The sequence below is a fragment of the Dunckerocampus dactyliophorus genome, chromosome 3, assembly GCF_027744805.1.
Source record: "Dunckerocampus dactyliophorus isolate RoL2022-P2 chromosome 3, RoL_Ddac_1.1, whole genome shotgun sequence".
Taxonomy (NCBI): Eukaryota; Metazoa; Chordata; class Actinopteri; order Syngnathiformes; family Syngnathidae; genus Dunckerocampus; species Dunckerocampus dactyliophorus.
In genome coordinates, this window is record NC_072821.1 from 26,327,093 (window position 1) to 26,343,819 (window position 16,727).

The window sequence follows — 16,727 nt, forward strand, 5'->3', positions numbered from 1 at the left end:
TTTTATTTATTTTATTTTCTTTAAGCGGTGCATGTTACACTACAAGAGGGTTTTGCAAGGGGAGGAGTGAGAAAGTGTAGCATACACTGGTGCCTCCACACAGGGGCATAATCCAGGTTTCAGAGACTGAACTCGAAACTGAAACCGGTAAACAACAACACAATGCGTACCTTGAAAGCAGCGACGCTTAAGAGTGCCAAAACCAAAAAATTCATACATGTTGGCAGGTTTGTACTCAGTAAAATGGATGAGTTTGTTGCATTTAGTTATAATATATATAGTGGTGTGAAAAATGTTTGCCCCCTTCCTGATTTCATTTTTTTTTTGCATGTTTGTTACACTTAAATGTTTCAGATCATCAAACAAATTTAAATATTAGTCAATGACAACACAAGTGAACACAAAATGCAGTTGTAAAATTATACTTTTTATTATGAAGGGAGAAAAAAAATCCAAACCTACATGGCCGTGTGTGAAAAAATGATTCCCCCCAAATGATTCCAAGACGAAAACCACTGCTGAACAAAAAGAACATTAAGTCTTGTCTCAATTTTGCCATAAAACATCTTGACAATCCCAAAGACCTTTGGGAAAATACTAAAAAAAAGTTGAACTTTTTGGAAGGTGGACGTGCAACAGGTGAAGGTGATAAAGGAAAGGGATGGAAGTCTATTGACAAGTGCCAGTAGTGTGATGGGAAGATGGAAAGAGTACTTTGAAGAGCTGATGAACGTGGATAATGAGAGAGAACAAAGACTAGAAGAGGTGACTGTTGTGGACCAGGAAGTAGCAAAGATTAGTCAGGATGAAGTGAGGAGGGCATTGAAGAGGACGAAGAGTGGAAAGGCCGTCGGTCCTGATGATATACCTGTAGAGGTTTGGAAGTGTCTAGGAGAGGTGGCAGTAGAGTTTCTGACTGGGTTGTCAACAGGATCTTAGATAATGTTGGTGCCCATTTTTAAGAACAAGGGAGATGTCAGAGTTGTGGCAACTACAGAGGAATAAAGCTGATGAGCCATACAATGAAGTTATGGAAAAGAGTAGTTGAAGCTAGACTAAGGGCACAAGTGAGCATTTGTGAGCAGCAGTATGGTTTCATGCCAACAAAAAAAAAAAAAAAAAGAGTACTACAGAGGCAGTATTTTCTTTGAGGATGTTGATAGAGAAGTACAGAGAAGGCCAGACAGAGCTGCATCGTGTTTTTGTAGATCTGGAGAAAGCTTATGACAGGGTGCTCAGAGAGGAACTGTGGTATTTTATGAGGAAGTCTGGAGTGGCAAAGAAGTATGTTAGAGCGGTGCAGGACATGTATGAGGACTGTAAGACAGTGATGAGGTGCGCTGTAGGTGTGACAGAGGAGTTCAAGGTGGAGGTGGGACTGCATCAGGGATCAGCTCTGAGCCCCTTCTTGTTCGCTATGGTGATGGACAGCCTGACAGACGAGGTTAGACAGGAATCTACATGGTCTATGATGTTTGCAGATGACATTGTGATCTGCAGTGAGAGCAGGGAACAGAGGTGGAGGTGGAGGTTTGCCGCAGTAAGACAGAGTACATGTGTGTGAATGAGAGGGACCCAAGTGGAGGAGTGAGGTTACAGGGAGGAGAGATCAAGAAGGTGGACGATTTTAAGTACTTAAGGCCCTGTCACACCTTGACGATTTAGCTTACGCCAAAAAAAATTGAAAAATTTGGCCAATACGCTGGTGTACGTCGAATAAGTTCTGGGTAAGTTTTGTATAAGTTAAGAGCACGCTGAAGCACGCCGGCATACGTCGTAGTACATCCAAGTCAACCTAAAGTTGACGTATGTCAAAGTATGATTCATACGTCCCGCATATGCGGGCAATAAGTTATGCGATCGTTGACGCCCGTTCACACACGTTATTTGTAAATTACGCACAAGTCGTAATACGTCAAGATAATATCAAGCGTACCAAAGATGTTCAACCTATGATTAACGTGTTGAGATTTCACATACTTTTACAAAACACACCTATATTGAAGATAATCCAAACAAAACTGTGACCTGTAGCCAATGCACAAAAAAATGAAACTGTGACCCATGTTCTGGGCACAAAAAAGATTATCTGGCAAAGAATGCTAATTACGTCGCCATGAATGTATGAATACATGTAAATGGGAAACGGTCTCACTCAGGAGCAACTGGGGGTTCAGTATCTTGCCAAGGACACTTTGACGTGATCACGGAGGATCAAACCTGCAACCTTTAGGTTGGGAGACGACCACTCTCCCACCTGATCCATGGTGTCCCAAATCTATGAATACATTCAATACATATTTAAAATATAAAAATCCACATACATCAAAATATTTCATTATTTTATTTTCATGTACTTTAACATTGGGGTATTTACAGAAAAAAACATGATTTTTATTGTAAACCACAGCATTGACATTATTCAAAAAGGTGTGCTGAATTGCATTATTGATGCACAGACCACCACAATTTGAGAGGTAAGGCAATGATGTTACGTACAAATCAATACTCTCCCCCACACAATGAGTCTGCAAAAGCATTTGATAGCATATTTCCTCAAGTGTGGCAAAAAAAAAAGCTTCTGCGAGATACGGTTCAATAGATTTCCCAAAACATGACAGGCACATCAGGAAACATTTGAAGCAAACAGTAAAGAAAAAATCCTCAATGATTCAGAGGACTATTTTAAAAACACTGATAGTTCCTCTCGGGGTAAACAGATTTGCAGCGTGTAAACTGGGAAATCAAACTGAAATACATCCAAAAAGATTCCATCTTATCACACAGTTTGCAGTAGCAAGATTTTTGTCAAACATTTCTGGTCAGCAATTGGTGAAAGGACACTCCAAACTCCTTTCACTAAAGCGTATCCGCTTTTTTTTTTTTTATTATTTATACATGCGGCACTGTAATATCAAGCCTTCATAACGTGAATGATTTCAATTACCCATGCTCGGGGGTTATGTTTTCATCTGGTTGTTGTCATTATTAACTGGCGGAAGAAGCGATCACATTTATTACACTACATGTCAATGTTAAGCATGTGCCTGCGTTTGTGCAGGAGCAAGCACACTGTGCTGAAGCCTACCTCTTCCAACTCTGCTTAGGACACAGTACACTCACACTATTCAATCTAATCACCAGATGTCAAGTGTGGCAAAGCACAGTATGAATTGTCTAATGCAGTCATCACCAAATGGTGGACCTCGGATCCGGACCCAGTGATGGCCCTTTATTGACCGGTGAAGTTAATGGGAAATACTATAACATATAATCATGCTCACGGACCGATCGCAGAGGCAGTTTGCGGCCGTAATTACTTGAGTTGTTATGGATATGTGACAAAAAACACGGTGACATCACTCAAAATGCCAATGAAATTGAACGAATGAGAACCATGGCTTGCTCAAAAGTAAGAATACTTGATAGAGAAAACCGAAAAAGTGAATGGACGGACCAAGTTCTGGACCCAGTGGCAAAGCTCTGTGGGTGAACTAGTTTCACCCTAAATTCCTCAAGGCTCTGGATTTTGAGGGACTGTCTTGGCTGACACGCCTATTCAATATTGGATTAAAGTCGGGAACAGTACCTCTGGATTGGCAAACCTGGTGGTGTGGCAGGAGGGTATGTTCCAAGTATTGGGGGATAACACTTCTCAGCCTCCCTGGGAAAGTCTATTCCAGGGTGCTGGATAGAAGGGTACGATCTTTAGTCGAACCTCGGCTACAGGAGGTGCAATGTGGTTTTCGTCCCGGTCGCGGAACACGAGACTAGCTGTACACTCTTGCAAGGGTACATGGGAGTCTGCCCAACCAGTCTACATGTTCTTTGTGGACTTGGAAAAGGCATTCGACTGTGTTCCTCGTTGTGTCTCGGTGGGGGGGGGGGTGCTCCAGGAGTACGGGATTGGTGGTGCGCTATTCAATCCTTGTACGACCAGAGCAGGAGCCTGGTCCGCATTGCCAGCAGTAAGTCGAGCCTGTTTCTGGTGAACGTTGGCCTCCGCCAAGACTGCCCTCTGTCACCGATCCTGTTCATAATTTTCACGGACAGAATTTCTCGGCGCAGCCAAGGCGTCAAGGAAGTCTAGTTCAGGGGCCTTAGGATCTCGTCTCTGCTATTTGCAGACGATGTGGTCCTGACGGCCGTATCGGGCTGTGACCTTCAGCGTTTACTGGGGTGGTTTGCAGCTGAGTGTGAAGCTGCTGGGATGAGACAGTACCTGCAAATCCGAGGCCATTGTCCTCAGTTGGAAAAGGGTGGATTGCAACTCTCCTGGTTGGGAATGAGGTCCTGCCCTAGGTGGAGGAGTTCAAGTATCTCGGTGTTTTGTTCACGGGTGAGGGAAGGTTGGAGCATGAGGTTGTCAGGCGGATCGGCGCAGCGTCTGCAGTAATGCGGTCGCTGTAAGGGACTGTCGTGGTCAAGAGAGAACTGAGCCACAAGGCAAAGCCCTCAATTTATCGGTCGATCTATGTTCCCACCCTCACCTATGATCATGAGCTTTGGGTCGTGACCGAAAGAACAAGATCGCGGATAAAAGTGGCTGTAACATAGGGTGAGGAGCTCAGTCATCGGGAAGGGGCTCAGAGTAAAGCCTCTGCTTCACATCAAGAGGAGCCAGTTGAGGTGGCTACGGCTTCTAGTCCAGATGCCTCCCGGACGCCTCCCTGGTGAGGGCGGATGAGCGGATGGCAGGAAGGAAGGAAGAACCAATGTACAGTCAAACTTGTCTATAGCGGCCACTAGAGAGAATCTGCAATAGTGGCCGCTATAGACAGGTGGCCTCTATAGACAGGTTGGCGTCCAGTTTGAATGTTGACCAGTAGAGGAAAAAAAAGAAAAAAAAGGAGAAAAAATAATAATAATCTTGACCAGTAGAGGGCACTGCGGACTGCAGATAAAAGTTGTACAGCACTACTAGGCTTGTTATCATCATGGTTCATGGTTTTAATCCTGAACATGCATGAGTCAAACAGTAGCACATCACATAGTACAATTCACAATTTTGCATGTCCAAAAAGGAGTAGGAAGAAGCAAAGCTTATTTAATCCTACCCCTCATCAGTTTCACATCAGTTGCAATACATTTATTCACCTCTTGTTCTTCCAAGTGTACTTTGTAGGTCTACATGACAATGTAGTGCAATCACAGCAAAGGTTTTTACTTACTAAAAGGAAGTTAGAGGCTTAATAATAACTGATAACTGATAAAATACTTCAGTTAAGTACAACCGAACTCAGTTTTGCTCCCGCTGCCGCATGCATGCTCGCATATGTTTTTTTTAATTGTAGAGTCGCTGGGAGCACGTCCTGTTCCCAGCCTACTTTGCGGTAATGTTTTGGTGCAAATGCTCTTAAAGTTACATGTTTGACCAGGAAATAGCAAGCTCAAAAGAAGACGGCTTTTTTATGTGGAACAACTGGCAGTTTGTGTGGATCTTGTGAATGATTGTGACTGAGCTAAAACTCAGTAATTAAAGTCTACACACGACACCTTCATTGATTGAAAAACAAAACTTTTTCGTGCATGAAGCTTCTACTTGAGTTGGTAATTTGGCCGCTATATGCAGTCAGATATTGACCAAGGGAGACAAAATGGGTGGCTGCTGGCTGCGTTGGACAGGTGACTGCTATACACAGAGTCTATAACATGTAAATTTGCTGGGGGGGATTTTTCAGTGGCTGCTATAGGCAGGTGGCCCTTCTATAAAGGTGGTCGCTAAGACAGGTTTGACTGTATGTTCATTAAACTGCTGCGTCTCATATGCTCTGAAACTGTAGCGCTGGTCAAATGCGGAAATGTGACGCAACAACCTGACAAAACAGGTAATTCGAGGGAAAGTATCCACCGAAGTCTGATATATGAGCATGGACAACAACGGCGCTTAGAGGCCACTATGAAAAATCTACGAAAGTCATAACACATTCATTTACAGCACAGCAACGTGCAAATGCGTGTTCACTAAGGATTGTGTGGCTATTGGAGCAAAACAAAACATTTTCACTGAGGGGAGAGTTGTGAAGGAGTGCTTCTAGAGATCTTACCCAATAATTCATAAATGCAATAAAAGCCTTTTGTTCCAGTGATCAAGTCTGTTGATTGTGTGTCTCACCCAACATTACAATACTGACACCTAGTGACTAGTGTAGAATACTACGTCATTGTCTTTGTGTCTTTTGAATGCCTTATATTTTTGTATTTTAGTTCATTTAGCCATCTTTATGCTTGAAATGCTTAATTTAGGCAAAAATACATAACACTAGCTTAAATGTCAATATGTTTTGACTAATAGGCCATATTCACCACAAAACATCATAATTTCTTAAAGTATTTTTGAAAAAACATGATATAGTGAAGCCGCAAAATTCAAACCGCAAAGTGGCAAGTGACAACGGCACCTTCATTCGTTTATATTCTGTATGTATCTGTATGAACAAAATTATGTTTTTGGTAAGGAAAAAAAATTGGGTATAACCTCCCTCAGTTAAAACACATCATTTTGCTTTATAGTCAGTCTTGGCTTTATCAACACTGCTGTCTTTCAAACTGAAGAAAGAAGCTGTCTAAAATCCCTCTCAAATTGTCATTGATCAGTTCATGGAGAAAGGGGCATTCTACATGATTTGAGAAGAACTAAAAGCCAAAGTTGTACATACAACTAAATGGCTGAGCAGTCAAACAGCAGAAACTGACATTCAGTAAAGTAGACTGAGCAGTAAAATTCTAAACAGGGCAGCAGGCCTTTTTGTCAGCCAGATGGTTCTATGTATTTTTCATGCTGTTGAAAACCTATGACTAAGGTTTGCTTGGTTGTCATCCAGTGCCTGGGGACGATGGGCTGCATGCATTCTACACACAACTGAAGAATGGCATGATGTTTGACCTCTGTGCTATGGCAAACTGCCCAGTGAGGAGAAGGGAGGAATGTGAGAGAGCGAGTGTGTTAGTGTGTAACTGAGGTTGTGCAGAGAGAGACGGGGAAAGTGTGTATATGTCCGTTGATAGATCATAAATCGAATTCCCCACACAAGGACATTTACTCTACAGTCCTAGCCTGCAAATCATACGATCGGATGCAAAATTCAGGAAATATGAAAACAGAAAAAATTTTTGCAACGTTACAAAGTAGGAAGAGGAGGCCAACAAAAAAGTACTAATCAGGCAAATTCAGTTCCTTTGGAATGCATCAAATAGACTTCTTTTGTGTGTGCATGTGCGTGTGGCGTTCTGGCAGGAAGGGCTTTCAGCATATAAATATCACATTACTACACAAGGAAACAAAGGCATTAGACTGAGCTCCCAACCAGCCTAACAAGCAACACAGCTCCACTGTGGAGGTCAGAGGCAGAGCTTACACAATGGAATTCCACAGAAAACAACACTTCTATTGCAGATAAGTTGCTAGGCTTGCAGCTATGTAATGTGTGTATGAAAGCCAATGTTTTAGTTATGTGGTTGGAAAAAGTGTTCAAACATTAGGATGACATATTTCCAGTACATATATAACTACAGATCAGCTTCGACTACAGATCCATTTTAGCACCTGAATACATATCACATACACACACTCCTGATCAAAATCTTAACACCAGTTGAAAAATTGCTATAATCTGCATTTTGCACATTTGGATCTTAGTGAGGTTTTAAGACAACAACAACTTACAACAATTAACAACAATTAAACTGAAATAGGCCGTTTATCAGCTGACCAAAAGACCATTGCTCAAAAAATAACACCAAACTCTCCAAACAAAAAAAAATTCTCAGTAGGACTCAGTAATGAGTAGCTCCACTGTTCTTGTTAATCACTTCAAAAATTCATGAGGGCATAATTGATGTGAGTGTTTCCAGGAGGCTAGTGGGAACATTGCTCCAAGTGGTGAAGATGGCTTCACGAAGGTCATCAACTGTCTGGAACTGATGGCCATTTTTATAAACTTCCCTTGCCATCCATCCCCAAATGTTCTCTATGGGATTCTAATAAGGGGAACATGCAGGATGGTCCAAAAGAGTGATGTTATTCTCCCTGAAGAAGTCCTTGGTCAAGCGAGCATTGTGAACTGCAGTGTTGTCCTGTTGAAAAACCCAGCTGTGACAACACAGACGAGGGCCCTCAGTCATGAGGGATGCCCGCTGCAACATCTGCACGTAAGCCACCGCTGTTTGACGACCCTGCACCACCTGAAGCTCTCGTGTTCCACTGAATGAAAAAGCACCCCAGATCATGATGGACACCCCTCCACTTTGCCGGGTAGAAAACATCTCAGGTGGGATCTCCTTGTCATGCCAGTAACGTTGGAAGGTTACATGTTTTTTTTTTCCTCATCACAGAATAAAACTTGTTTCCACCGCAGTTTTGTGACGTTGAAGGAGACGAGGTCTTTGAATTTGTTTTGTTATTTTAAACCCTTTTCCCACAGATGCCTTCTGATGGTTATATTGCGCTGCAGTCGGCACCGGTAAGATCGCCCTGTGTCTTGATGGACAGCCTATCGGATTCACCGGCTCAGCGCAGGTGTGATTTTTTTGGGTCTACCACTTGACTTTTTTGTTCCACAATAATCAGGATCTTTCGAATAATTTAGAATGCCTGTTTTACTGCACCCAACTCAGCAGCAATGGCACGCTGCGAGAGGCCTTGCTTATGCAGCTCGACAGTCCGACCACGTTCAAAAAGAGAAAGCTTCTTAGCTTTAGCCATCAGGAGGGCATGACAGTGTGAATGCCTGACAGAAAATGAACATTTTGAGCAGATTTTGGCTTTTATAGCCTATGGTCTTAAACTTTTGATCAGGTGATAAACAACCTATTTGAGTTTTTTTTGTTTTTGTTTAAATTACAAGTTCCACATGTTTTTTGTCTCTCTCCCCCTTCTTGCTTGTGCATGTTGTAGCTCTACTTAAAACCTCATTAAGATCTAAATTCTAGCAAATTTTCAACTGGTCTTAAGATGTTGATCACGAGTGTATCACGTCCACCAATTAATAATATTGGCGATGGAGTTAGTAACAGTTGCCTTACATGCTACAATGTGATACATTGTACACATACAATGTACAATACATGTGAACATAGTATATAAAGTACATGAACAGGACAGACTGGAAGAACATCTATTTAACCCTCAGTAGTTTAAGACGACCAAAAAGACCCAGTGGTGTGCTGCCAGGGCTAGTAAAGTCTTCTCTGCTGGCTGAAAACACAATCAAAAACAGTGACCTACATTTACAACTTAAATTCTAGCATTTGTTCAATGATTTTGTATTAATTTATTCTCAAAAGCCTTACCTTAATTATGTAGCGTGCCACTGGGCTGCACTGCTTCCAGTAGTGTTATAGTGTTATATTTTTTTGTCCAATCAGATTTCATTTTCTATGTCAATGTAATCTGCCAAGAGCCTTCAGAATGAGTACTGCTGGCCCACGTCAATGAAATACTATTAGCAATGGCGCTGTTTCTTGAATCAATCAGATTTCAGATGCGCCTCACAGTGCCAGCTAGCAGGCCCACAATAACGTCAGCATTTTTCTGTCCTCTGATTAGTTGATCAGAGCAAAACAGTTCGAAAAGCCAAGTTGTCCCAGCAATGGCTGACGGAGGAGGAGAAATTGACATCTCCGCTGAGTAAATTTTATTTAAAAGTTTCATGTTTTTTTCATGTTATTAGATAGATATTTATTTTCAACTGCTCCAGATTGGAGTTCGGAGTTGTCTGAGTTATCTAAACCCTTTACAACAGAGCCATTACTTTTACGCTCATAACATTTCGTAGAGCACCAAATTTACAGTCACCGCCAAACACTGCTGGAAGTTACGTAGTGCTCAAGCTCAAGCTGAAATGTAAGTCAGGCATGCCAGTAGCACATTTCCAACAGTTAACTGCCCAAAGTGCTGTACCGCAGCCAATAAAACACAAAACTACACATACATACTCAATATTGAAATGTACAATTGAAACTACAGTAAAAACAATACACAAAAATGACACTAATAAAACAGTAAAAACAATGCCTAGGTTAATCTGTTTTAAAAGCTAGTCCATAAAAGTAAAAGTTCAATAAAGATTTAAAATGCTCCAGTGTTTGTGCAGATCTAATGTTTAGGGGTAGGCCATTCCAATGTCTCGGACCTGCAACAGAAAAAGATCATCCCAAGATTTAAAAATTAGATCTTGGAGTGGTTAAAAGGAGCTGTGAGCTGGATCTCATTGTTCTAGCAGGGACATAAACAGACAGAAAGCCAGATAAGTATGAAGAAAGCAGACTATTCAGCAATTTAAAAACGAAGAGAAGACGTCACCGCCACAAAGGGCCAGCGATCGGCACCAGGTTATCTAGAGTCACCTGACCACAATACATGGAATTACAGTAGTCCAAGCAGCAAGCAATCAACAAATGAACAACCTAGCTCAAAAACATCAGCAGGAAGGGAAGGTTTTACCTTACCTAACTGTCTCAGGTGAAAAAGGAAGACCGGTTTACAAAATTTTCAAGATTTTCATTGCATAGCAGAACTACCTGTTTTACTGTGCATATGACAATAAAAAACTCTTGAATTTGAAAGAACTACCGTATTTTCACGACCATAAGGCGCACTTAAAAGTCTTAAATTTTGTCCAAAATGGGCAGGGCGCCTTATAATGCGGAGCGCCGTATGTGTGTACCGAGTTCCAAAATCTGCAAGTGTTGCTGTGTGACTTTTGTGAGCGCTCCGCTCGACTGACTGGGAGCCTGCCGACATGCTGCTTGTATAGAGGAAAGGAAAGGTGGACGTGACAGAGGACGCTAAAGGCACGCCCCAGTAGTTATATTTAGTATAAGTATATTTAATGAAATGGCGCCATCTATCCATCCCGGCAAGGACTACCATGGCACAGCAACATCCAGCGGATTACAAGGAAAGCTGGCCATGTTCCGCTCCTACTGCAGTAGAAACATTGCAGACAAATACTACCCAACTACATCATCAACATGGTCGACATCACACACAATTGGGGCACGAGAAGTCGGCTTTTACTGTTGTGCTTGGTTGCCATGGTAATGGACAGAAACTGCTACCTGTGGTGGTTTTTAAGAGGAAGAAAAGTTTCCACCCGGACCAATCAAACGGGCTGGAAAACGACGACAAAATGGCTGAGTGACATGTCCGGAAAGAGACCGGATGTTTTTTTCCACACGCGTCACAAGTGCAGCAAATTAACTTGGAGCTTAACATCATTCCAGGAGGCTTGACGAAGGAACTCCAACCGCTGGACATCGGTGTAAACACGGCGTTTAAATTGAAGTTGCGAGCAGCGTGGGAGCGATAGATGACAGCTAGCGAACACAGCTTCACTAACACTGGGAGGCAGCGCCATGCGAGTTTCGCCACTATTTGTGAATGGATGTAAACACGGCGTTTTAAAGTGGAATTGCGAGCGGCGTGGGAGCGATGAATGACAGTTAGCGAACACAGCTTCACTAATGGATTGTGGATGCTTGGGCTAACGTGTCTGACGCACAGTTCGAGCTTTCACAAAAGCCAGCATCATTTCTGAGGCGCCGCACGGCAACAAGACTGACTGACAATGACGACAGGGAACCTGGCGTGTTTGATGGATTTGGGATACAAAAGCGGGGGACTTTGATGGATTTGTGGATGAGGATTGCTAAAAAAATAATGTGAGTACATTGTTAAATACTTCAATAAAGTACAACCCAACTCGGTTTTGCTCTCGCTGGCTTTTTAAAAACATACAATAGCATGCATGCTAGCATATTGTAGCGTCGCTGGGAGCACTTCCTGTTCCCCAGCGTGCTTTGCGGTAGTGTTTTGGTGCAAAGGCTCTTAAAGTTACATGTTTGAGCTACACAGTTGTTAGTTATTGTTCTGCAAAAGTAGCAGTAGTGTCTTGTCTGTTTTTGCGTTGCTGTGTGATGTTTTTAGTTGTGCACCATGACTGAGACGATTGTGTTGAGTGATGACCATCCTGATTTCAGGTTGGTTTGATAAACTGAATGAGACTTCTGCTCTTAATTTATCTAAAGAAAGAAAGCGTTGTCGCTTCCTCACTGACTTCTGAGCAACACGATACCGTGCATACCTGCGCCCTATAATACGGTGCGCCTTGTGTATGTGTTAAATATAAAAATAGTACCTGTAACTGAGACTGTGCCTTTTAATACGGTGCGCTTTATGGTCGTGAAAATACGGTATCTTAAAGCACACCAAGGTTTTTTACATATGGTTGGTAATATGATGATAATGGGCCCAATACACTGTCATCTAAAAAAGTTGGATTGGCAAAAATAAAAAATGCTGTTTTTTTCTCATTAAGGTTAAGGAACTTAAGAGACATCCACTGCTTAACATCATTGAGACAGTTCAATAGATCAGAAAAGAAGTCTGTACCTCATTTCACTGGCAGATACAGCGGTGTGAAAGTGTTTGTCCCCTTCCTGATTTCTTTTTGGGGGTTTTTTGCATGTTTGTCACACTTAAATGTTTCAAATCATCAAACATATTTAAATATTAGTCATTGACAACACAACTGAACACAAAATGGCAGTTTTAAATGAAACTTTTTATTATTAAGGGAGGAAAAAAAAATCCAAACCTCATTGGCCCTGTGTAAAAAAGTGATTGCCCCCCTGTTAAAATAGAACTTAACTGAGATTAATTCAGATCTATCAGTGTGGAAAAGGTTATAAAGCCAAAGCTTTGGGATTCCAGCAAACCGTGAGAGCAATTATCCACAAGTGGCGAAAACATGGAACAGTGGTGAACCTTCCCAGCAGTGGCTGGCCAACCAAAATTACCCCAAGAGCACAGCGATGACTCATCCACAAGGTCACAAAAGACCCCACAACAACATCCAAAGAACTGCAGGCCTCACTTGCCTCAGTTGAGGTCAGTGTTCATGACTCCACCGTAAGAAAGACACTGAGTTCCAAGACAAAAATCCCTGCTGAACAAAAAGAACACTAAGGCTCATCTCAATTTTGCCAGAAAACATCTTGATGATTCCCAAGACCTTTGGGAAAATGCTCTGTGGTCTGACGAGACAAAAGTTTAACTTTTTGGAAGATGTGTGTCCCATTACATCTGGCGCAAAAGTAACGCCACATTTCAGATAAAGAACCAACAGTAAAAGATGGTGGTGGTAGTCTGATGATCTGGGGCTGTTTTGCTGCTTCAGGACCTGCAAGACTTGCTGTGACAAATGGAACTACGAATTCTGCTGTCTCCCAAAAAATCCTGACAGAGAATGTTTGGCCATCTGTTAGTGACCTCGAGCTGAAACCAACGTGGGTTATGCAGTATGACAATGATCCAAAACACACCACCAAGTCCACCTCTGAATGGCTGAAGAAAAACAAAATAAAGCCATTGGAGTGGCTTAGTCAAAGTCCTGACCTGAATCCTATTGAGATGCTGTGGCATGACCTTAAAAAGGCCATTCATGCTCAAAAACCCTCCAATGTGGCTCAATAACAATAATTGTGCCAGGATTAGTGGGCCAAAATGTCTCCACAGCGCTGTAAGAGACGCACTGCAAGTTATTGCAAACGCTTGATTGCATTTGATGCTGCTAAGGGTGGCCCAACCAGTTATTAGGTTTTGGTTTTTCACACAAGGCCATGTCGGTTTGGATTTTTTTTCTCCCTTAATAATAACAAGTTTCATTTAAATACTGCACTTTGTGTTCAGCTGTGTTCTTACTGACTAATATTTAAATTTGTTCGATGATGTGAAACATTTAAGTGTGACAAACATGCAAAAAAATAAGAAATGAGGAAGGAGGCAAACACTTTCACACCATTGTAGATTTGCAGATCATCTGCAAAACAATGGAATGTAACATTGTATTTTGAAATAATCGTTACGAGTTTGTGACTTCTGACTGTGAACGTGACAGGCTGAGTCCTATGTCGGTGTGTGCGGGGGTTGAGGAGGATGGCTGCTTGTTGAGAAAACAGCTAGGTTTTGCTGATGCAATTTTGGCATGGTTGCGACTGATGGTAACCAGTTTTGCTTCAGTGAAGTGACTGCTGACCAACCACCTCCTCGTCATCCGTATTCCGTATTCATCCCAGAATTCATCCGAAATGCCACACCCTGTTACGTTGCACTTTTGTATATTATTGATGGTTTGTATAATTCTGACATGATAGTGGTGGTATTAAACGGCGGATTAAGTTAAGTGAGTTAAGTTAACTGAAGGCCAAAGTACCAAATGCACCGCCTGCCACTGCAAACACCATACAGTATTGCCATACAGTTTTAATCATTCATCAATCAAGGTAGGATGCACCTAAGGCGCAAGTTTTATCATGATGAACTTCATCAATACACTTTACATGAAAACAGCTTATTAACTATAAAACAAAAAGATAATTCAATTCTCTTCCAAACCAAAGCAGTCAAGTTGCTCTCAATGTCATCAAGAGAGCATAGAACAATATGTTAGTATTATTTTATTTTGTACTTAGATATATGTGCAGCATGGTAATTGCAAAGGTGAGCAGGTCTGCCATACAATCCGGAGACCTGAGTTTAAAGTTGAAACAATTCTGTGAAGTTTGCATGTTCTTGTCCAATGTTCCAATTCTTTGTTTGTGCACTCGGCTAGTTTGTTCAGCGCATTGTTTGGCTGCATGACAATCAAGACAGTGTACTAAAACTGAGACATATTTGTGGCAGTAATTTCCACTGAAAACCAAATCCTCTGAAAATCGGGGCAAAAGAAAATTGAGGTTCCACTTTATTAACTTGTGTTCACCTCGCTGCAGGTTTTGAAGCCGGATTGTTGTACCGATATATCAAATTTCACTTTTGCGTCTCAGAGCAACTACCGTGCGTTCAAGGACGACCGAACAAAGTGTGAAATCTCAAAGTTAAAATGTTATCAGTGAAGCATAAGGACATGTTAAAATTGTGGGCTCTTTTTAACAGTGGTACACGTATGCTGTACATTATACCTGTGTTATCACACATTTATAAACTATGACTGACTTGTATTGAATGAGATGTGTTTTGTACAGAAAAAAACAGCCTTGTTTCAGAGAAAAAAATGTAAAATTTATTTTTTGGACTATGCCTGGAATCCTGAATCAGGAACTGTATATAGCTTTTTAGCTTTTTTATCGTGATATGTCAAAATATCTTCGACGAAATCAGCAAATTACTATTTTTTTCCCCCCATTTCATGCTTTAAGTTGAATGAGGATTAAGCTGGGCTATGTGTGGACCTTGACGTACGGTAAGATAAGGAAGAAATGTAACACACCAGTTGACAAACAGAAGCCAGAAAAGCTATGCCTCAGATATATGCCTATCTGATATGAAAAAGCTGATACACGCCAGCCCTCCAGACATCCAGGGTTGATAAAATATTGTTATCAGTAAAGTATTTGGCACCACAGACTGTATTTTCACAGAACAATAAAACATTTGACTGTAGAAATTTCCATAGAAATGTCAACATTTCCACTTGAGGGAATTTGTAGTGATTTGATAGTAATATATCCATCCATCCATTTTCTATACCGCTTCATCCTCATTAGGGTCGCGGGGGCATGCTGGAGCCTAGCCCAGCTGACTTCGGGCGACAGGCGGGGTACACCCTGGACTGGTCGCCAGCCAATCGCAGGGCACATGTAGACAAACAACCATTCACACTCACATTCATACCTATGGGCAATTTAGAGTCGCCAATTAACCTCACCTGCATGTTTTTGGGAATGTGGGAGGAAGCCAGGGTGCCCGGAGAAAACCCACGCGCACACGGGAGAACATGCAAACTCCACACAGAAATGCCCAGGGGAGAATCGAACCCAGGTTTTCCCGATCTCCAGGCTGTTCCTGTATTAGCCAACGTGCTAACCACTAGACCACCGTGCGGCCCTGATAGTAATATATTTCATGTAGAAATCACACACACAAAGACCACATTGGCATTGTGGTCTGTTTGCCCTGTTTCGAAATTCAATACAATCAATGTAGAATTTAGCAGTCACTGGCTTTGCTCTTGGAATGCTTGTCCAAGAGATTAGACCTTTTTTGACTTGTATTCACTGAGACATGTAGCTCACCAGCTGGTGATATGGTCCTTGGAACGTGGTAAGAAATCAGATCCTTAGTAGGAGTGTGGACTGAACCAATATATTTTTTCACCACAGGAGTCAGTAGACAGTGCTATTTCGGCACTGTATGGGATTATGTGTGCTGTGAATCAGCATGACAGCCAAGACTAGACTCTGTGTGTGTACATAAACACTAAAAAACAAAAATATTCAGACATTACTGAAACCTTTTTAAGAGCAATTTTAAATTGCCATCGCTCATTTAATGGTCTTTTTGTAGTGTATTGGCTGATGTATGGGACTAATCTATGTATCTCAGTACTAGGGTTACAACTAATAATTATTTTCTTCGTCAATTAATCTGAAGCTTGTTGTTCAGATTAATCAAATAATCTGTTGACCCAATCAATGAGCCAAACGCAGTTAGTGGCTCGGTCCGAAACATATCCAAAAAGTGGCAAAAATGTTGATCAATGATTTCCACAGTCAAAGCTGATGTGTGTGAATATCTTGAGTTGCCTAAAACACAAACATAATAGGTCTGCTTTCATGGATGACTAAGAAAAATACCTCAACAAAACAAATCCCTTCCCCCTTCACATCTTCCTCAACCGTTGGTAGGTCATATGTACATATCCACATACTGCTGAGAGAGCACT

General features: G+C 41.7%; 1 protein-coding gene across 5 annotated transcripts in view; it reads right to left on the reverse strand.

Moving 5' to 3' along the window:
* The window catches only part of trip4 (thyroid hormone receptor interactor 4), a 183,337-nt gene that overhangs the window by 147,370 nt on the left and 19,240 nt on the right, over window positions 1-16,727 (reverse strand). The window contains exons 12-13 of one of the 5 annotated variants that reach the window (XR_008569842.1): window positions 9,292-10,133; window positions 420-9,196 (exon numbers count right to left, since the gene is read on the reverse strand). The exons of 3 other annotated variants lie outside the window; for them this stretch is intronic. Coding sequence is in view for 1 of the 2 variants with exons in the window: in XM_054771303.1 (XP_054627278.1) it covers window positions 10,104-10,133 (30 nt within the window). In the remaining variant the exon portion in view is untranslated. Of the gene's footprint in view, window positions 1-419; window positions 10,134-16,727 lie in introns of those variants that run through there. One more of the 5 variants, XM_054771303.1, reaches the window with a different exon arrangement.